The sequence below is a fragment of the Protopterus annectens genome, chromosome 9.part0 (genome assembly GCF_019279795.1).
Source record: "Protopterus annectens isolate FY-2018-M chromosome 9.part0, PAN1.0, whole genome shotgun sequence".
In the NCBI taxonomy this organism is placed as follows: Eukaryota; Metazoa; Chordata; order Ceratodontiformes; family Protopteridae; genus Protopterus; species Protopterus annectens.
In genome coordinates this window covers 682,316,843-682,341,078 of record NC_056743.1, presented here as the reverse complement: position 1 = coordinate 682,341,078, position 24,236 = coordinate 682,316,843, and the positions used below count along the sequence as shown (strand labels likewise).

The 24,236-nt window shown below is 37.7% G+C and overlaps 1 protein-coding gene across 1 annotated transcript in view; it reads left to right on the top strand.

Annotated features, from left to right (window-relative positions):
- The first annotated feature begins 8,970 nt into the window (after nucleotides 1-8,970).
- LOC122810566 overlaps nucleotides 8,971-24,236 on the top strand; it is a 415,025-nt gene continuing 399,759 nt past the window's right edge. The window contains exon 1 of the mRNA XM_044082146.1: nucleotides 8,971-9,058. Coding sequence (XP_043938081.1) covers nucleotides 8,971-9,058 — 88 coding nt within the window. The remainder of the gene's footprint in view (nucleotides 9,059-24,236) is intronic.

Genomic DNA, 24,236 nt, shown 5'->3' with positions numbered 1-24,236 from the left:
TGGTTATAGAGCTGAGATAGTGGAGGACACATATAAGAAATTATTAATGGAAGATCTAGTAAATATAGTCCAACTTTTGGGAGAACAGAGGTGCAACAAGTAGAACTAGTGAAAGAAAAGGATAGTTACTACTTTTAACTTAATACAAAAGAGGTGAAATGAATTATATAGAAGAACTGGACAATATTAATGGCAATGCTGAATTGAAGAAATTAATAGGTGAAAATCCTTATTTTGCATATGGGAACTTGGAAAGTATGAAGATGAAGTTGAACTATAAAGATTTTAAACAAGAAACAATGAGAAGTCAGTTTAGTAGAATAGGTACAGTAAAATGTCTTAACTGCAGCTGTTGTAATGATATTTATGATGGAGAAAATAAATGTATACATCCACTAACAAATAAAGAATTCTTGTTCCACTGTTCTGCAAGCTGTAATACAGCTCAAATAGTATATTTGACCACTTTTGTGGCCTGGTCATCATTTTATGTGGGAAAAACCACTAGGAAACTTAGGGAACGAATAGTAGTGCATAAGTCTGACATTAGAAGGAATATTAGTATGAATGCACCAAGTAAACATATAATGGAAAATGGTTTAAGACATTATTTTAAATTCAGGGTGATATATACTGTATCTATAGAAATTAGAGGTGGGGATATGAACAATATTTTAGGAATAAGAGAGTATAAGTGGATTGTCAGATTAAGGGCAGATTATAAACCAGGTATAAACGGTGCAGTTAGTTTAAAGCCCATTTTAGTGACAAGACAGAGAGGAATCCTGTAAATCCTATAGACTACTATTTACAGTATTTGTCATTAAATGGTGTAATTTTAATGTTTTTAAATAGCATTTTAAATTTCATTACTGTATTGTGTTTTGTAATTTGTCTTCTTGGGGGGAAGGGAATGAATATATGTGATAGGTTGGCTGCTGACGTGATTTAGTGATGCTCCTATTTAAAATGTATGTAGTGTTCATATGTATAGGTATGTCAACAGTCAGTTGAAATACATGACTGTGGCAATTTGAACCTCTGCTTTCATCCTAATATAACACCAGAGGGATGCATAGGCAGTGATTGCCTTTTTAGGGGGTTAATGAGGCAGCATTCCCAGATAGGACCTACGTATTGCAACAAAAACTGGTTTGTTAGTACTTACAGTGATTTTGTTAACTTTGAATATTAAGCATTGTGCAGAGCATATGTCTTGCTTGAAAGAAAAAAAAATAAGACTGAATTTATTTCTTACTCACGATTTTTGTTTAGGCCACAATTGTATTAAACGGCTAGGAACATTTTGTAAAATGCATCCCAGGGCATCTATAACCCTATAGCTTCTTGTGCCCTGGCTTATTTGAGATATTTCCTAAATGATTATTGCTGTGCTGTCTTGGTCAGGAAAGGTGTGTTGAAAGGATGCAAGGAAAACTAAAGCTGAACAGCAACACTAAATGTATTTCCTTAGTCATAATTTCTGTTCAAGCAATCATTGGATGGAAAGTTTGTGTATAAAAAACAACAGCTTTAAAATGTAATTCAGAGCATATAGAAAGTTATGGCTTATTGAAAAAGCCGAAGAGTAAAGAAACTGTGACAAAAGAAAAACAAACTAATGTGCATGGAATGGATAGCCCAAGATGGGGAGAAACAGAGAGGAGGACTGCAAGGTTTGTGTGTGTGTGTGTGTGTGTGTGTGTGTGTGTGTGTGTGTGTGTGTGTGTGTGTGTGTGTGTGTGGGCTGAAACAGTAGGCCTAGGGCACCATTTAACCTAAGTCCAGACCTGTTGCAACTAAATGTCAGTAAGTGTAAATGTCCCTATATGAGACAGGCCGACATAGTGTCATACATAGGCCTGATGTAATATAAGAGCATTATAGCTACAGGTCAGTCTGTGTGTACTAAAAGGGTTGCAGCATAAACTAAAAGTTTGCTTAGGAGAGCTGGCAGTGGCATTGTGACAGTTAGACTGTAAGTGACTAGGGGGCCCCCAACTTGATATTTGCTGGGCTCCACCAAAATGCTAAAACCGGCCCTGACTTTATAGTTATAAAAAGTTATTTTGATGAACTAATATGATTCAGTATTATGGAAGATGGGTAGAAGTTGAACAAATGCTTAACGTTGAATGTGTGACAGACCCTTTCTATGCAAAACTGCAAGGAACATGGTCTTTTTAAGATTCAAAATGAGGAATGCCCCCCCCCCCCAAAAAAAAAAAAAAAAAACAAGATGGCACCAAGAATGGCAGCCTTGGTTCAGTGCTCTCTAGTATTCTGTGCTAGTATTCTGTTTGTTTTAGCTTATTTGTCTTGTTGTTTGGTGTTCAACTGTAATTAAGTATACTAATGAAGAATTATTGAATATTTGGCAAATCACTTCATGAAATTTGACACAGATTTTTCACAATTAAGAAATTTTATGGAGATCCTAGCTGGAGGATCAGCAGCTGTCAGCAGCAGAGGCAGACGTAGGCATTGCAAAAGGGGGAAGCACCCTGGTGCACATTAGGGTGAGACAGAGGGGTTTTCGAATGGCACTCCCAAGTTTACATCTGACGAACTTCTGCTCCCTATGCAATAAGACTGATGAACTGTTACTTCTCAATGAAACTCACAAGGATTTTTCACTTTCTTCTGTACTACATTTCACAGAAACCTGTCTAAATTAATCCATTGTGGACTCTGCATTATATATGCCCAGCTTTCAAGCTTTACAAAGCGAACTGAGTATTGGAGACATCAGAGAAGTGTAAGGGAGGCGGAATCTGCTTTTATAACAGTGAAGGTTGGTGTACTGATGTCACAGCGTTAAGGAAAATGTAGTACCATGACTTAGAAATGATTTTTGTTAATTGTAGACCTTTTTATTCACCTCAGGAATTCTCTTCATTTATTCTGGTTACAGTTTACTTTCCACCTCAAGCCTGTTTGAATGTGCCACTACAAAAACTGTCTGATCAGATAACGTGCATAGAGCAGAATTATCCGAACTCCCTTTTGATTATTCTAGGGGATTTTAATAAGGCAAATTTCAGCCATGAACTTTGTAAATTTACACAGCATATGAAGTTTCCTACCAGAGACATGAACGCGCTGGATCATTGTTATACAGCATTAAAACATGCTTATTGTGCTGTCCCCAGTGCAGCATTGGGCTTTTCTGACCGCTGTCTGATTCATTTGCTTCCTACCTCTAAGAGCAAGTTAAAATCTGCTAAACCTGTGATCAGTAATGCAAGAAGGTGGACTATTGAGGCAAAGCTGAAGCTGCAATCTGCTTTGATGAATGCTTTGAATCATTTGCGTGGTTTACTGTCTTTAAATATTCTGCTGCTACCTTGCATGAACTGGCAGACACAGTAACATCTTATGTTAGCTTCTGTGAAGCTGTGTGTGTGTCTCCATTATGACCTGGTTAAAATTTAACAGCAGCAAACCCTGGTTTACTGCTAAACTTAAACAACATCGTCAAACTGACAATGACTATAAAAGTGGGGATAGAACACTTTTTAAACAGCCAAGGAACACACTGACAAAGGAAATCAAAGTGGTTCAAAAGAACTATTCTGAAAAGCTGAAAAAAAATTTTTTTTAGGCATTGATCCTGTATTAGTGTGGAGAGGTCTACAAAAGATTACAAACTACAGGAAACCATCCCCTACACTGCAGCTAATTACCAGCTGGCAGAGGACTTGAATGCTTTTTATTGCAGGTCTGATAAACCTGAGGCTACAAATGACAATGTCACCTGCTCTTTCAGTGTTCAGACTTTATGACTCCCTCTTCCACACATTCTCACATTCAACCTGCATTAATTACCTCTGAAGAGGATGTGTGTCAATTTTTTTAAAAGACAGCACAATAAGAAAATAGCAGGTCCAGCTGAGGTTTCACACTCTTATTTAAAAACCTGTGCTGATCAACTGGCTCCTGTTTTTACTTGGATTTTTAGTAAATTATTAGAGCTGTGTGAAGTTCCCTTATGTTTCAAATAAGCCACAATCATTCCAGTCCCTAAAAATCCAGTATAACAGGTCTGAATAACTACAGGCCTGTTGCTTTGACATTGGTGGTCGTAAAGACTTTTGAGAGGTGGCTGTTAGCTTCCTTGAAGGATATTGCAGGTCCTTGTTGGACCCCTTTCAGTTTGCTTATTGAGAGAACTGGTCAGTGTATAATGCAGTTAATATGGGTCTTCACTATATCCTGCAACATCTTGATAACCCAAGGACATATGCAAGGATTCTGTCTGTGAATGTCAGCTCTGCATTTAATACAATAATTCCGGAACTTTTTACCTGAAACTCTCCCAGCTTTCCGTTCCTGCCTCCAATTGTCAATGGATCACCAATTTTCTGATCAATAGGAAATAGTAGATGAAACTGGGGAAATTTATATCTAGCTGTCGCACGATCAATACAGGTGCCCGCCAGGGATGTATGCTCTCTCCATTGCTATTCTCCCTCTACACTAATGACTGGACCTCCAAGGACTCCGCTGTCAAGCTTATTAAATACATGGATGATACAATATTGGACTCCTCAGAAATAGTGATGAGTCTGCATACAGATGGGAGGTTGAGCAGATGACCCTTTGGTATAATCAGGATAATCTGGAACTGAACACTCTTAAAACTGTGGAGATGTCAGTGGACTTTATGAGTGGTACTACAATATTATCCTCGCTCTTTTTATTTAATACTGCTGTGTCAGTTGTGAAAACCTTCAGGTTTCTGAGATCTATAATCTCCCGGGACTTGAAGTGTGAAACCAATGTAGGGTCCATCATAAAAATGGCATAACAGCAAATGTACTTTCTGCGACAGCTGAGGAAGTTCAAACTCCCACAGGAGCTGTTGATTCAGTTCTACACAGCAGTCACTGAGTCTTTTCTCAGCTCATCTATAACAGTGTGGTTTGGATCTGTGTCTAAACATGACAAAACAGGTTACATCAAATAGTCAGGTCTGCCAAAAATATCACTGATGCTAGTTTGCCCTCCTTACAGGACCTGTACTATTCCAGAGTCATGAAAAGGGCATGGAAAGTCATCATTGACCACACCATCTTTTTGAACTATCACCATCGGCCGGGTGTTATACATTAATATGCACCAAAACAAGCAGATATGTTTTTTTTCCACAGGCCATCAAGTTCATAAATGGTTAATTCAGCTTATTAGGCTGGGGTATTCTTTTTTCAAGCCTCAGAGGGTTCTGCAGTATTGTTTATGTATTGTTAATACTTGTTTCTTTTAGAGTTTATTTCAGTATTTCTTGCACGGAGTTGGACTTTGCATCTTGTACATATACGTATATGTATATTTAGATTTTTTGCCTTGTTCTTAATGGTTGTATGTATGTCCTTTATGTAATTCATACTTGGAGAGTCACTGAAACTACAAAGTACTTATATGTGTGTATATAAGCCAATAAATGTAATAATGATTCTGATAAAGAGGTACACCTGAATAGTATACCTATATGGCTATGGGACAAGAGCTGTTACCAAAGGCAAGAAACATTCATAAGAAAATCATCTAAGCATCCATAATGCCTTTTTTCTTACTATGCCCTGCCCAAATTTCTTCACCCTGGGTATGTCTGTAGCTTCCAAGGGGATATGTGCAATAGGTATGCGGTGTAACTGTCCATTGAAAATCAACCAAAGCTTTGCCTCACTTGCCAATAGCATACCCATGTGGTCATGGCCTCCACCAGTACTTCTAGTGTGTAGGTGATGCCCTGGTCTGCACCCCCTAGATGGAAGAGTCAACATAAGCTGTTGCCTCCCAGCCCCCCATGGTTACTCCTGTGCTCAAGCCATTAATCAAACATGGATTGTCTGGGTCACAGCCAGGATTTCATCCCTTAATGCTTCAGAGATGAGAAGGGGTCTAGCACTTAATGGCGCAATATCCCCAATAAAGTAGCATAGGGCTAGCTAGTAAGGATTTTATTTTATTAGGAGGGAGTTGACATTGGGTGATTGTCACAAAGAATGAAACCTACTGGTCAAGTACTTTTGAGCAACACTTATTTTAAAACTGTCCATAATTACTTGTTTTCTTGCCACAATACAAAACTTCTAGAATATTTCATTAAAATATAGCTGTTAGACCTCCACACCTCTAAAAACAAGAAATCTAGACAAAGCCAAAAATAATGGGGTAAAGGCCCAAAATTATAGGCACATTTTAAATGTTGCTTTTATAAATTTAAAAAAGTGTAACATATTTTGAATTAGCATGCATTTTCTGAAGAATATGAAGTTTGAAACTCAAATGTTTGTCATTATTTAGTGATGGCAGTCTTCAGTGGTTTACCAAAACAAAATTATAAGGAACAGACCAGAAATATGAGCCAAAATCAGGACAGTAGAGAGGTATCATGGCCATATATATTTCTGGATGCTTAATACTGATGCTGATTTTGGAATTGAAATCCTTTCTATATTCTGAGGCAAAATTAGAACAGATAAGTGAGTGAATGAGTGACAGACTGTTGACTAAATGATTGAATTGTTTGTTTAATTTCTGCACAAATGGCTGATCAGAAATCACTCATGAAGCCAAGAGGTATTTCCAAGTGGGACCCCATGATGAAGAGATGGGTGGAATAGAAAGTGATATATCAAAAAACAGGCAAAAAGACAGAAATTGAAGATTTAAGCTAAACAAGAGCTGTATCTGATGCAGAAAGAGGCAATGAAAGGTGTGGAATGAGGTGCTACGAAGCAGAAGCTCAGATTCCCCACAGTAGTCGGCAAAAGAAAAAGGGAGAAAGATTAAAAGGTAAATGGACTGCAGAGGTGCTTTCAAAGCTGTAGAAAGCAAATGGACTGGAACTGTACTGGACCACAGTGTAAAGGAACTGTAGGCCAGTCAAAAAAGATTCCACTTTCATCTGTCTGTGTCATTTCATACTAATTTAACCACTTTAAAATACTGGTCTCTGCTGAAATAAAGAGCATAATCGTCACAAGACTGAGAAAACACAATCTATTAAAATCTCATTTTATTCAAGGAGCATTCCCTTACCTGATGCCAAATTGCATAGCCATTTCTGAGGCTCTCAGGTTGCTATTACTTAAAGAAAGTAACTTTTTCCCCCAGAAAACAAGTACTTGTCTTTTTGAGTTGTATGGCAAATTCAGAATGACAAAAATTATTTTTCAGTGCATTTAATTTGAAACATCATTCTTGAAATACATATTTTGGCAAAGTGAATAATGTCCTTATGCTATAGCCTAGCCTTGTGTAAAAAGCAGTTTGGAAAAATCAACAAGATAGAGACATAATGAAAGTCATAGTCATGGAGCAGTAGTTGTCCTAGGTGGTATTCCCAGGCACAAAATTGGGTGGGACACAACATGGGGAGCAATGGAAATCACAGTCACTCCCTCTCACCCCCCATGTGTGTGCGCACACACACACACACACACACACACACACACACACACACACACACACACACACACACACACACACACACACACACATATATGTATATAAAACTAGAGAGATGGATATAGATATATATCTATATCTCTATCAGCTATATATTTATATAGATATAGATATCTACAGTAAGCTCTCAGTTAACAGGAACTCAAGCAACCAGAAAAAAAATCAAAGAAATAGAGTACAACTTTCATGTGTTGCACTGTTTCCCCAAGCAAAAACATACCTTACATTTTTAGATTTTTAGAGTTTTAAAAGGGAAGATAGGAATAAATTCCCTCTCTCCCCAACCTAAGAACAAGTCAAACCAAACAAATAGTATAGGGTACAGTATTAGTCCATTCTATTTTTAATAGTAACTTTCAAGCAACCAGGAACTGCAGTTATTTTTAATAGTAACTTTCAAGCAACCAGGAACTGCAGTTATCTGGCATCTACCAATCCCCATGGGTGCCGGTTAACTGAGTGTTTACTGTATATGATTATAGATAGATAGATATGAATATATATATATATATATATATATATATATATATATATATATGCATCTAACACACACACACACACACACACACACACACACACACACACACACACACACACACGTATAAATACATACACAGAAGCAAAAATATCTGAAGTAGTCCAAATAGTAAAATTTCATTTAAAAACAGCTTATTTATTTAACATTTGTTAACTGGGAAAGTCCGACTTGGAGCAAAGCCAGTTTTCAGCGGAGGCCTGGGGAGAAAGGCTCCAGATGCATGTCTTTGTAACACATTATTTAAATATAACACTTATTAAGGAAGACATGTACTGAAGGTTACATACAGTTCTGGTATAGTTATAAAGTCACCAGTACAACATACCTTCTTCTTCTTCTTTCGGCTGCTCCCATTAGGGGTCGCCACAGCAGATCAACTGTTTCCATTTCTTCCTGCCTCTGCATCTTGCTCTGTCACACCAACCACCTGCATGTCCTCTCTCACCACATCCATAAACCTTATCTTAGGCCTTCCTCTTTTCCTGTTACCTGGCAACTTCATCCTTAGCATCTTTTTCCCAATATACTCTGTATCCCTCCTCAGCACATGTCCAAAACAACGTAATCTTGCCTCTCTGGCTTTGTCTCCAAACCTTCCAACCTGGGCTGACCCTCTAATATACTTATTCCTAATCCTGTCCATCCTCGTCACACCCAGTGCAAATCTTAACATCTTCAACTCTGCCACGTCAAGCTCTGACTCCTGCCTTTTTGTCAATGCCACAGTCTCCAACCCATATAACATAGCTGGTCTCACTACCCTCTTGTAGACCTTCCCTTTCACTCTTACTGGTACTCGTCTGTCACAAATCACTCCTGACACTCTTCTCCACCCACTCCATCCTGCCTTACTCTCTTCTTCACCTCTTTTTCACACAACATACCTAGTGGCATTATATAGCTGAAATCTTGAGATTTAGAGACAATGTGTTGTGATCTATTACAATACTGTTATTATGATACATGCTATAACCTGTTTATTGTCTTCTCTTGCAGAATCCTATTCTGGATCAACAGATAATACTTCCTGTGAAACTACACTAGGTAAGTAGCTGTTGTTTCATTATCAAGTCATAAATGTTATGTTTTCTGTAATTCCCCAGACATGACAGCACATTTACTATACTCCAAGGTTCACACTTATATTCAGGATTGAAATCAGGACCTGATTTTATACCCTGGCATGCTGGTGAAGATATGTGTTGATTCACAGTGGTATATGTGCCATGTAAATTACAAGGAAAGCCTATTGTTGCAGCCTGGGCAAATGCCACTGAGAAAGATAAATACTGCATTCCTACAACCCACATATACATAAGGGGAGAAATGTGTAACCACTACCACCTTCAGATGTGGGCAGGTGCTGGCATTAACAGCACTGAGGATCTGTATTTACTAACCATATAGACAGTCTGTTGACAAACAGATTTATCCGCAGCCAGAGTGGAGACTGATGCAGAGCAAAATGTGACTAACATTGTTTAGTAGCAGATTAATAACCTCAGAGTGTGACACTACTCTGCACCACTATTGACATACTACAGTATAACACCTAGATCCACTCCTCAACCAAGTGAAATGCTAAGAAAATCCTTCATAATTATCACAATGGGCAGAGGCAAATAGTCCCTGACAGAAATGGTACAGACTTGTTCCTTATAACAGTGCTAAGCAGTCCATGCACAGTAATATTTATTTATTTACTTACTTTTTGTTGACTGGGATTGTTCTGCATAACCTATATGCAAGGAAGGCCTGAAGTGGTATTTGTACTGACTAGGGGATATTTGCTCTCTCAACAAGAGAAATTCCCTGGTCATAAAGGCATAATGGAGGACTTTAGGGAAGGAGAGACATCTGATGTGGCAGAGACCACTTAATTCATCAGTTCAGATGAATCTGCAGAAGAGAAAGTGGCTGATTTGGAGCCTGGTGAAATTCTGACCCAAGAATTGCTGAGACTAGATGCTCAAAAGGAGCTTTCAGTATTAAAATCTGAATGGATGAGGGACAATATTAAGTAGAGGGTTACTGAAGGGGGCTGCAAAGAGCGGCATAACTCTCCTGATGACTTCTGGAAATATAACAGTGCTTCCCAGAAGTGTCTGGACCCTTTGGATTAGCCTGACATGTTGATGAACATAGAATATGCAGGAGAGCACCAGACTGGTCTAGGGGCAGGAGAGAGTTTAGCATGAGAAAACATACTCAGCAGCAGGAACATCAAGCACATAATGAATGGAACAAGTGGGATGACACAGTTACGGGACTTTCAAAAACTGGGCAATGCAAGTAATTTCAAATTGCTTTTATTTCTGGGATAAGATGTTAAAGTAACTGATGTTAAAGAGCAGGGACTAAGGTGACTCCTGCATTTAGACACAGAAACATTTTATGACATTTCATTTGAGTAAGTAGGGACATCGAACAATTACTGCTTTTTATGATGTATGTAAAGACGATAAACTATGGTGTGATTTCTCAGCTGTTGGGCATTTTGTACAAAAATGAAAAAAAAAAATTTTTTCAGCTAAAAAGTATGGACTCTAAGCCAGAGTGTAGATATCAACCGTGTGGACTTACGGGTGGGAGGCTTTTTTAGATATGAAAAATTATGGTATGAATTTACTTAATTTGTCTAAGACCATACATCCTAAGCAAAACAGAGAAACAATCTATTATATAGGACGTTCAGAGTGCAGAAGTGCTGCTTTTTTCAGCTGAAAGGGAACAAATGGTAAAATGCTACCCTAAAAAAATAGTGTGTGGCCAGAGAGGGCAGATTGGATTGTGTGGGTACATGAAGGAGGTGGAGAAAGTACGCATATTATATATGAAGGTTTATATTACTTTGAGTTTTCATAAACTCAGTGTAATATAAACCCATATATGAATGTATATGTATAGCTATGTGGCTACCTATCTACATATCTATCTACATGAGTGTGTGTTAGCACACACACACACACACACACATGCACACACACACACACACACACACACACACACACACACACATATGGATATATACATATTTATATGTGTGTGTGCATCTATATATATATATATATATATATATATATATATATATATATATATATATATATGTATATATATATATGGGTCTACTTCAGAACAATGAAACCTCACAACACCGAAGACCAAAACACCGAGACCAAAACAATGAAACCCCACAACATCAAAAACCACGTAAGTATAACACACACAAAAAACATACACAAATACATGCACAACTTCCCCAAACTACCAACCACACCACCCTACACTACAAATAGGCAGGGGGGCAAGCCCCCCTGCACCACCCACACCCACCTACTTTAATAATCTAACTCCGAGATTGCACAAACAGACACACAAGGCAAACTCACACCCACACACTACAGTCCCTCACACACACACACACACACCGCAGTCACAACACACACTTACACACAGCACTACCCCTCACAAATACACTTACACATGCATACTCACCCACAGCAGAACACCAAAAGTGCTAAATCAAAATCCCGTAACAGCAGGATTTTAAATTTCGCACTTTTCGGTGTTCTGCGGTTTCGTTGTTTTGATCTCCTTCAAAATACTGTCGATGTTCTGGTCTTTCGGTGTTTTGAAGGAGACCCATATATAGATATATGGGTCTACTTCATATAACCTAAATTTCATTTGACTGAAATTCATTTGACTGAGACAATAATACCAAAATTTCAAAATACTGAAAACTCACTTGACTGAAAGTCATAAGACTGAAGCCATACAATGCTAAATTTCAACATACTAAATTGTAAACTATAGACATGCACACTTACAACACCAATGACTAACTCTTTCCAAAACTTAAAAACTACTTACGTACCCTCAACAGAAACTGGACAATATAAAACCAAGCTAGGTGGGGGGCTACGCACCCCGCACCCATGGCTGATATATAGATATATATATATATATATATATATATATATATATATATATATATATATATATACTAACTCCAGGATCGCACAACAGTGGGGAAAAGGGCATATACCTTTCACTATTATGGTCTCAGTCAAATTAATTGTACTCAAATGAAATTTAGGTCATATGAAGTAGACAAAAAAAAAAAAAATATATATATATATATATATATATATATATATATATATATGTTTACTATCAAAATGTCGCTGGTAAAAAGAAATCCTGGTCGTAACACTGAAAAAAAAAAAAAAAGTGAAATTTAAAATATATTTCAGGTCACAATGTTGAATCTACTGAACGAATTCAGCAGATTTGACATTGTCGCTGAACAGATCACGTGATGTCTACATAGAAGCTCAGTTAAATGAAACTCCTACACCTCACATCACATTTTTGCAGGGGGGACAAACCCCCTGCACCCCCACAACCCCCTGTTAACTATATATTCCAACTCCAAGATCGCACTACAGTAAAAAAAGGGATGAATGTCCCAAACCGCACTGTACAATGATCTCTGTGCAATACTTTGAGGTTATATCAGCGAATGCAGTGTGCATTTGCTGATATGAACTTTTGAACAGGGAGATGTTCAGCAACACAGAAAATCAAACATCTGTCTTTTAGTTTTCCATCTGCAGAGCATCTCCGTTTGTCATATTAATAGTAAACCGATATATATAAAATTTGGCAATTTTCTTTTTTCTTGGTTTGATAGCCAAATTATTCCAGTTTTTGTTTGTGGTTTTATATATATATATATATATATATATATATATATATATATATATATATAAAATATATAAGCATACACACAATATATATATATATATATATATATATATATATATATGGATTCACTTCTGAATCTCGAATTTCATATGATCGAGACCATATAATCAATGTTTCAGAATGTCGAGATTATGAAATAAATCCAACATAAAAAAAAAAAAACTTTCTCAATGTTTTTGCTGGGGGGCAGGCCCCCCTGCACCCCTGCTAATTAAATATACAACTCCGAGATCGCACTACAGCGAGGAAAAAGGAAAACTCTCGTTCCGCCCTGTATGCAGATTTCTGTTCAGAATTTTGACGTTCTAAAACTTTGATCATATGATCTTGACCATAGGATTTTGATATTCTGAAGGGAACCCATATATATATATATATATATATATATATATATATATATATATAGAGAGAGAGAGAGAGAGAGAGAGAGAGACACACACACACACTATATCAAGTAGACAAAGGGGATTTATAGAAAAAGAAAGACGGATAAGAGGGGGAAATGGAACTACAGCCTTCTTTTAATCTTATGGAAATACTGTTCTTATAAAATGTCGGCTTGATATAGGGATGAAAGTGCTTAACTATTTTTTTAATAAAGTGCTTGGTACTTTATTTTTGTGTGTGCTGCTCCTTGAGCCAGTTTCTGTAAGTGTTTTCTTGCATATGGCTTCTGGGGGAACGTCGGTGTTATTTGGTTCAATGTTTACAAGATGTGAATGGAAGTAATTAATTTTCAATAAAACTGCCTGGGGAAGAAGAACTGTGAAAAGAAGGATTTCATGATGAGTAAGAAAAAGGAAGAAATGGCACAAGAGCAACAGAGGGGAAGGAGACGAAAATAACATATTTTAAATTGTTATATCTGTAGGAGTGGGATCATCCTCTTTAAGGACATGTCCCACTTTCATTTGCCATTGCTGAGATTGTCTTGATGTCTCATACAGTCATCCAATGCTGTTGAGCTGCAGCCAGTCCCTACAGAATTTATGCATTTAGTGGCAAATAGGAATAGTTTTAAGTGTATGTTTTTATTTCTTAAGATGATTTCCTCTGATCTGGAGAATGACAGCTGTGCATTGTGGGATTGGTGAGCAGCGTTCAGTTACCAAGGAAACTTCTGATTGTCAAAAGGTTTTATCGCCTATGGACTTATCTGCGCAGTTAAGGAGGATAGACTCGTTGTTATAAATCTATCATTGTGTTAAATACATAACTTTTATTTTTGAGTGGACAGGATTCTTATAAGTATCAGGTATGGGAAAGAATAACAGAGGCGTGAATAGATCTCTTTAAGACTAGCTACCTTCATGTGGTACATATATTTGTAACATTAAAGCAACTATAAGTCATTTTTACACCCCTAAACTTCTTTGCCCAAGAATTCCGCACAAAACAGAAAATAATGGGGGAACAAAGGGACAAAGTCAGGGACTGATTTTAACTATTGCTCTTTTATACTTAGAAAAGTTTTTAGAATACCAGGATTTGCAGTAGCATGCATTTTCTAAAGGATATAAAGTCTGAAGCTCAAATGTCTATCATTATTTAATGACCTAAATCCTCAATGATTTGCCAGAAACCACAATTTTATGAGGAACAAGCTAAAATATGAGGCAAAAATCTGGACATTCTGCAAAAATCTAGACAGTTGAGAAGTATGGTCATAGTCAGCATTGGCTGTTTCACAGGGTTACACAAGAAGGTATTCATATGCTGGTGAAAGGGAAGTTAGTGGTCTTTGGATGTAGGACAGGAAGGGAAAATGCTGATGAGAGGAGTGGGAAAAGGGAGGTGTTGAGTTAAGGGTATGGTTGCAAGCAACTTGGGAAAGGTATAATTTTATGTGAGATCAAGTTAATTGGAGAGAGAGAAAGAGAGAGAAATTATTGCTAATGAACGTATGTATCTGACTGCAAATCCATAGAAAAGATACCTGTAAATCAGATATTGGTTATTTCCATTTCTCTCTCTCTCTCTCACACACACACACACACACACACACACACACACACACACACACACACACACACACACACACACACACACACACACACACACACACGTGTGTTTTACTTGCTTGATGGGGGGTGGGGTCTACCTGTATACTATAGCATGTATTTTTTGTACAGGAAATCCAAGAGCAGTTTATGATCTTTATGGGAGACCCAAGGACTTTTTCATGCTTTGTGCGATACTCTGTCACTGTCCAAGGCTTAGAATTACTCCTTTACAATACCTACATACTTACATACCCCAGTCATTCTACTTTCGAGTCTCAAAATGTTACACATTGCTTTCACTGAACTCTTGACATCAAACTGATATTCCTTCCTTTAACTGACTTTCACAACTGTACAAAATGTTGTCAACATATGGTGTGTGCCTGAAATAGTGGAAGCAGTACTTCTTTGCTTTTAACTCACATTCTAAGAACAAATCCAAACATTTTGACTGCCAGTAATGCACCCTTTTCACATTGTTTCTAGTAACCCTGTTTAGGTGTGATAAGTACTCCTAGATTGCTTTCATTTCCTTTTGTAAATAAATCTAGTCCTTCCAGCCAACACTGCAGACTATTTATCCAATTACTGAGTGACGTATTATTCTTCGTGTCATTTGGGTACACTGATTATACTTTAATACTCCGTGATATGTCTAAAACATTTTCTCTGAAATACTGGACCTAAAACTGATTCTTATTATGTACCATCAGTCACTTTTTTCTAACAACATTCCTCACAATATAGCCTTCCATGTTCTGCCTCTAATTTGTATATGTGTATGTATAGTTTTAAGCAATTGGCACCACTGATCTACATATCTGTTCAGAAATGTGTGCTGACAAATGTCTCTGTATACAATTTGTCTTTCTCTCTCTCTTGTTATTTAGGCTCCTGAATACTTTAATGTTGCACAGTATCAGAAGCAACTGAAAATAAATAATTTTATCTTTAATTTGAGAAATTATTCATCTGCAGTCACCTGTTAGCCTGTCTCTTCAGGGTACTTTGTATGACAAATGTAAATTGTTGCTCCCGAAGTTTTATTAATTCCTTGCAGTGAGCTGAATCTCTAAGAAGCTTGGAAAGGTTCACATGTCCAGTTTGTGTCTGTAGTAGAGGAATACGTGCTGATATAATGAATTTATGTTTTGAGAGGGAAAGATGGAGAATACTGCAGTCTGAGACAAAAGTTCTCAGTAGTCTTGTGAACTATGAGAAATTTACCATTTATTTGCCACTAATTCTTTTTGGATGGTAGGAGGTCACATCAAGTCTATGGATGCCTGTACTGCTGAGCTGGATGATTGCACCAAGGACTGCGAATTTAATGAGCTGGATGATTGCACCAAGGACTGTGAATTTGATGAGCTGGATGATTGCACCAAGGACTGTGAATTTGATGAGCTGGATGATTGCACCAAGGACTGTGAATTTGATGAGCTGGATGATTGCACCAAGGACTGTGAATTTGATGAGCTGGATGATTGCACCAAGGATTGTGAATTTGATGAGCTGGATGATTGCACCAAGGACTGTGAATTTGATGAGCTGGATGATTGCACCAAGGACTGTGAATTTGATGATCTGGATGATTGCACCAAGGACTGTGAATTTGATGAGCTGGATGATTGCACCAAGGATTGTGAATTTGATGAGCTGGATGATTGCACCAAGGACTGTGAATTTGATGAGCTGGATGATTGCACCAAGGATTGTGAATTTGATGAGCTGGATGATTGCACCAAGGACTGTGAATTTGATGAGCTGGATGATTGCACCAAAGACTATGAATTTGATGAGCTGGATGACTGCACCAAGGACTGGGAATTTGATGAGCTTGATGATTGCACCAAGGACTGGGAATCTGATGAGCTGCATGATTTGTTAGTGTCAGACAGAATCATGTGTGATATCAGCAAAGTTAAGACAAAGGATAAATTACTCAGACACACATTTTTTGCATTCCTTTTAACCCTGCTGCCTGCCAGGTATAACACCTCCTGTAATCTAATCGGTACATTTATTCCCCCTTTTGATAAGAACCAGTCATGGGTGGCCATCATCCAGACAGCTTCTTCAGAACACGTCACAGAGTCATAGTCAGGGTTTATTCCTTTTCACCATGGAATCAAATATTAAGACAATCATCTTTAATATTAAATAAAGTGACTGCTGTTAGTCAGGATTTATTCCTCTTCAGCAAGGAACAAAACACTAAGCCAGTCAGATTTTAATATTAAATAAATGCCTGCTGGTTGGAGACAATGTGATCTGACATTAAATAAGTAACTTCTGTGCAGTGTAACTAACTTATCATCATTAATAAAGAGCTTAATGGTGTGTGATGGGTGCTGAGAAGTTTGCAAGGTGAAAATGTTTAAAATGAGTGACAGCCAATGAAAAGAAGTCATGAAGTCTTAGAGAAATATGTAAAGTATGGTAACATGGCACAGAGAAAGAATGGTGTAGCAGGTGCTACTATAAGCATTATAAGAATAGTTTGTTAATAAATATGTAGGAGATGTAGAAAAAATAATAATTTTGTTAAAATGTGTAAAATTATGCAAATGAAAGTAATATGCAATAAAAAGATGGCCTGTATTGGAGCATATTTGTGAAAATTAGTTATTTATATGCACAATTTGGAATGAGAACAAACACAGTATGAACAGAGTGCAAAACAAGTGCAGGAAAAACCTGATCCAGAAAATGAGCTAAACTTCTGGGAATAAAAGTTCATGACATTCAAAAGAAATATAGAAAGAAAACACTATGTACTTTGTGCAAGTAAAATGGCACTCAGTGCCCTCAACTGGCTTGAACTTCCTCAACACACTACCCTCTCTCAGCTGACAGCACACAAAATACTTCACCATCCACTTAAAACACTCCTCTGTCAAATCTTATTAAAAGGCATGTACCAAATAGATCCCTAAGAGCCTCAAAACTTTAATAAATTTTGCTAAAAATCTAATTATTATTATTATAGTGACTCGATATTCTCTGTTGCCATCTCCAAGGAATGGAAAAAAACATTCAAACCACGAGGCTTTTAAATAACCTGAAACAATTCAAATCAGCGCTAGAATATCACCTGGCAACTAATAAATTATGCAACTGTACCACACCACTGCCAAAACAACAAACAAAGCAAACCAAAATTAAAAAACAACAAAAAAAGTCCAGTCCAGGATCCAAAAATAGCAAGAAATTTATTACCACACCTACAAGTCTGAAGTATGCAATCCTAACTCTTTCTAGTGTATTAATAAAGCATTTTTCATTCTACTCACAATTTTATTTAACATTTGTTAACCAGGAAAGTCTGACTTGCAACAAAGCCAATTTTCAGCAGAGGCCTGGGGAAAAAGGCTCCAGATGCATGTCTTTGCAATGTGGGAGGAAACCCACACGAACGTAGGGAGGACATGCAGACACCACATAGAAGGCACCCCAGCCAAGAATCGAACCGGAGCACCTCTTGCTGTGAGGTGACAACACTACAGCTGCACCACTGCATCATCCAACAATATCTTGAAAACATATATTTTCTTAATCTGATATGCTTTGTAAATAATGTTTTCTGACCATTTGTTTTGAAATACTTTGTAAATAATGCTGCTGACCGTTTTTCTTTTGAATTGCCAAAATGTATTTCTATCTTTGGTTTGGAGCATTTCTTCCTAGGCCTCCAGTTAAAGTGGGTATTTCAGTTCCCAGATAGACTTTTCCAGTAAACAAAAGCAAATGAATACATAATAAATAAAATACACCCATGAAGTGATGTGTTTACACTAGCAAAGGAGTATTGTCATACCTGTTCAAATGTTTAAAAGCACTGGGTCAGAAACAGAGCAATCTTAAATGATTCTAATATGTACTACTGGACTGTGAGCACTTTGAAAATACTTGAGAGATCACCACTGACTGAAGCACTTTAATGCCATTCTTATGGCATAGAAGAAAAACACTTTGCAGGGGAAAGTATCTTTCTACCCCATCACCCTAAGTTTATATATACCATATCCACAGTTACACAACACTATAGAAAAGGAGAAACTTCCCAAGATAATGTGCATTGGTTTCAAGTAATCATATGAGCAATCAAATAATGTCTAAGGACATTTTGGGTGATAAAAATGCAGGACAGTCATATGAAGCAGTCAAAAGATAAACTGTGCTCTTACTTTGTCGATAATGTAAAACTGAAAGACCAGAAAGTGCTTATATGTTCATAGGTAATTACTAAGCTAATGGTGCAAGCTCCTTTACAAGCCTAGCTAATAACATGGCAATATTATATCTTAATTCTCCAGATATGGGATGGAGTAGTATCAGGGTAGTGGGTCTTTGGGTATTGGAGCCCTGAATTATTTTACAGTCTGCCTCTGTCCCTAAGGGACATGGGCAGTACCCTGGGAGTAAGTTTATGGATCCCCGTCTATTTATCCACATTCGTTTTGAAGAGAGTGAGGGATGGGCTTTATTTTATCAAGGTGGGAAGTTTATTCTCTAGATGAGGTAATCTTTGGGATATGAATATGTCTCTCCACCAAGTTCTATTAAAGTCACAAATAAGGTTCAGGTCCACGGAACGCGTGGAGCTCGTATAATTTTCCTTGCGAATATGTATCATTTTCATTAGGGCTGAATCAGAAAATCCCTTGTATGTCAGGCATAAGTCACCTCTCAATAAACAATGTGAGAAAAAGTAAAGGGATATGGCCTTTACTCAGTCTGCATAAGACAAGTAAGTGTCTTACACTTTGTATTGTTTTAGTAAGAAACCTCTGGGGCCATTCCATTTGGTTTAAGTGCCTGGTTAGGTACATGCAGAAGGGAGCATTATACTCAAATATGGGCCTGATGATGGCCAAGTACAATGGCACTATGACTTCCTTTGACCTTGATGCTATGTCTTTATTTATAAGTTGAGCCACACAGAAGGATTTCCTCACTACCATAGCTATCTGGTGGTCAAACTTTAGTTTATTATCTATCTGTATTCCTAGGTCCTTCACCACTGGGTCTACTTTTAGGGGTGTGCTATCAATATTATAATTTGCAGGAATATCTGATTTACCAAAGGGTATGATTAAGTATTTCTTAGCATTTAGTTTAAGACCATGGTTTTGGCACCAGTCATTTGTCATTTTTAGGCTTGTTTGTAGGATGTCAACATTGTTTGGGGATTTGATTATTGCTCCCAGTGTACAGTCATCGGCAAACTTGGTGAGCCAGAGGCCACCAACATTGGTTTTCACTTCAGATAAGTACATACCAAATAGGAGAGGTCCCAACACTGAATGTTGTGGGACACCACTAGTAACAGGTTTCTTATCAGAAGTGAATTTGCCTATCCAGACGTGTGTCCTGTCAGTGAGCCAATTTGCTATCCACCGGATGATGTTGGTAATTATGCCTAACACAGTAAGTTTATCTATGATCCCCAAGTAGGGGATTGTGTCAAAAGCTTTGGCCAGCTCTAAATAAGTGGTGAATACCATTTTATCCTCATCCATAGCCCTAGTGATTTTCTTGAAGAGGTCTTCCAGATTGAGCAGGCAAGGCCTCTTTGACAAAGCCAAATTGGGTGTGGTCCAGTGTTGGGAGATTTTTATGTCTTTATTGATCAGGTCCATGACAATTCTCTCCATGACCTTGTAGATAAGACTGGTCAAGTTTATAGGTCTGTAGTTCCCTGGGTCAGTTGATGGACTCCCATTATGCAAAGGGACAATTGTTGCAGTCCTCCATTCCCCTGGGACAAAGCCCATCCAGAGGCTGTGGTTAAAGAGAGCTTCTAGTGGCCTTGATAGATCATGTTTTAAGCTGTTTAAGAACTATTCTGGAATGCTGATAGGCCCCATGGAGGCTGTGCTTTTGACTTTAGCAAGCGCAATAAGGACTTGTTCCCATTAGGGGGATGATTGCAAGTATTTCTTTGGGTGTGGTAGGAGGTGATGTGAGGAAGAAGTTTGAACTGAACTTGTCGGTCAGAAGGTTTGCTATAGTTTCAGGCTGGGTGTAAGTGTTACCATTCATGATTAACTTGGGACATTGCTGAGCATTTTCCCTGAGGTTATAAACATGATTAAAAAAAAAAAAGATATCCTTTTGAAGTTTCATGAATACCTAGATTTTACTACTCCCTTTCTTAAATTTACATTGAATTGTTTCAAGGACCTAATAAATTTTCTAGATGTGATGGTTTTTAAGACTACTGAAGAATCCTTGTCTACTAAAACATACAGGAAGGACTGCAATAGGAACAATTATCTACATAGGCAGAGTATGCAACCCCCACATATCCACCGTAACATAGTTAGTAATCAAGGCCTACGGGCATCTAGACTGAATGTTAATGATTCAGATTTTGCCAGAGAAATTGATCTTTTACATGACATGTTTAAGCAGAGAGGATGTAGCACACATGATATTGATACAGCAATATACAGTACATCTTGTAAACCTAACAAAGGGGGTAAGCCTTACTATTCAGCAGGTCCTTGGCCCATCCAACAACACAAAAAGAGAAGGGATGAACATTTAAGAATGCCTATCACATATTCTAGCAATATACACCAGATTGAAGAAGTTATAAAGAGAAACTGGCCGATATTGGGCGTAGACAAGGAAGTGGCTTCTATAGTAGGGAATAAGCCTAAGTTCACATATAAGAACAAAAAGAATTTAAAGCGGATGCTTTGTTATCCACCATCTGTAAAACACAGCATTAGGCCTAGGACTCTGCCGGGAACATTCCCCTGTAACAAATTTAATTGGTGTAGGTATATAGATTCTACAGATGAATGTATGCAACCAGATACAGGGCGAGTAATTAGAATACAGGCTGCAGCCAACTGTGACACCAAACATATAGTATATTTAGCAGTATGCCAGGCCTGCCAAAGTTTTTATATAGGGAAGACAGACCATAGGCTGAGAGATAGGATTCATGAGCATATCTATAATATTAAAAATTCAACACATAGTAATGCTGTTGCTAAACATGCCAAATATGTGGCAATGACCACACATTCAAGTTCAAAGTTTTACAAGTAATATATGAAAATGCCCAGGATGGTGATATAGAAAATAGGGTTGAAAATTTGAAATTAAAATGGATTATTAGAATGAGGGGCGACTTAGGAAAGGGTTTAAATGACAGGATCTGTATTAAACCAGTGTTAAAGAATAGAACTTTTAGATAAGTGAGATTTTTTTTTATATGTATGTATAAATAATATATATAGATAGGTATATGTGCTATTTTGCTAGCACACACTTAAGTACATATATTTTTGTTATCATTTTTTGTAAGTAAATACTTGTTTTATAGGTATAATGAATCTAAACAAGTAATATATGTATTTTATACCTATTGTATGTCAGGTAGACTTTTTCTTTTTTATATGATGTAGCTTTAAATGCTTAAGTACATGCATTAATTGTATGATTGAGACTGCACTTTTATTGGATGTTTCTTTTTTTAAAAATGTAGTTCTGTTAGTACTTTGTGCCTGATGAAGCGGATTGGTTTGCCATGGAAGCGCCAACACAGTAAAGGTTTTTTTATGCTACCTTCTGACTTTGGTTTGCAGTATCTTCTATTATGGATTATAATTAAAAAAAAGCTTTATGGTTATCTTTCACCTGGGAAGCTATCTTTACCGCATGGTTTGCTTTGGCCGATTTGAACAGCTCTCTAATTTGTTTGTTTAAACTGGTGAGTGTATTTTTGTACTGTTTTGTCTCTTCCTTCTTGACTTTGGAAAGGATTATTTTCCTTTTGTTGAATAGCCTGTTTATGCTAGGGGTCCACCAGGGTGGCTTATTTTTTGCCAGTCGTCATAGACTTGACTCGGACAGGTACCGCCTCCTCTATGCTGCTATGAATGTGTCTGCAGTGCTTCTGTGTGCAGCTCAGAGTAGGCCACAGTGTCATCCAGGTTTGTAGGGACTTGGAAGTTTAATAAGCTGTCATTTAGTTTGAAGTAATTGGCCTTTGAAAAGTTCTTAACAGTTTTGGAGTTTGATGGGTCCTAAGTTAAAATACTAAAGGACATAATTTTGTGCTCAGATCTTATCAGGGAGGAGTTAATGCATAGGAGGGAGCAGCATTCCCCCATGGTCATGAGTATCAGATCTAGGATATCTGTACCTCTTATTAGGAAGCTAACTAGTTGTTCCAAGGTGTTTGCATTGAAGTCCAAAAACCTCTGAGCAAGTGAATTATGGATTGTATAAGTCTCCCAGTTTACGGAGAGGTAGGTGAAGTCACCCATAAGTATAGTGTTAGGCTGAATGTTAAGAGATTCCAGTAGGCTTACATAGGAGGTGTGGCTTTCTAGACGCATGTTAGGGGATCTGTAGCTATCAAGGATATGATAGGGGCATACCTCTGAAATGTACAGATTTTCGCCTCATATTTTTAGTTTGTTTTTCATAAAATTGTACTTTTCTGGCAAATTAGTGTCAAATCATTAAAGATTGAAGGTAGAAAATAATGGCAGACATTTGAGTTTCAAACTTCATACCCCTCAGAAAAGTTCATGCCAATGCAAAACCTGTTATTCTATCAACTTTCTAAGTTTGTAAGGACAATGTTTGAAAATTGTCCCTATTTTAGGGCTTTTGTCCCACTTTTATTCATGGCTTTGTCCAGATTTCCTGCTGTAAGAGGTTGAGAGGTATGGCTAGGGGGTTGCATCTATGATTTGTTGGGCATGGAGCAGCTCAAACGAGTCATGTTGTTGAACCAGTCTAGTGGCGAACTTATCCTTTTTGAATCCTTTTTTTTGATAAAAACTTTGTACCCATGAACTACCACATAGGTGGTAGTCTACTTAACACCGAAAGTGCGATAAGAGACCTTGGGACACAGGTGGACAGTAGTATCTCCTTTGATAATCACATCGCCACAGTGGTCAGGAAATCCTTCTATGTGGCACACCACATCACAAAAGGTTTCTCATCCAGAAAAAAAGAGGTTATCGTTCCCCTCTACTCATCACTCATTAGACCCATTATAGAGTACAGCGCCCCTTTTGGTATGTACCTCACAAGACATCTACACCAACTGAAGAGGCCACAGAAATACCTCACAAAGAGGATTACTGGCCTCAAACAGATGCCTTACGCAGACCATCTCAAAAAACACCAGCTTTACTCTGTCGCATATCGCCTACTCAGAGGCGATCTCTGCCCAACATACAAAGCTATGTCAAACCCAGAGCTGTTGCTCCACTTAAGGAAATCCCAATCTCTCCGAGCTACATGCTGTATGGACCTAAACCTTGTCACCACAATAAACAGAACATGCTGGAGGGATAGTTTCCTGTCCCAGAGACTTCCCATACTCTGGAACAGACTATCTATCTATGTCAAACAGAGCTCCTCATTAGCACTCTTCAAGAAAAATCTTGATTGGATAGGAAATAGGA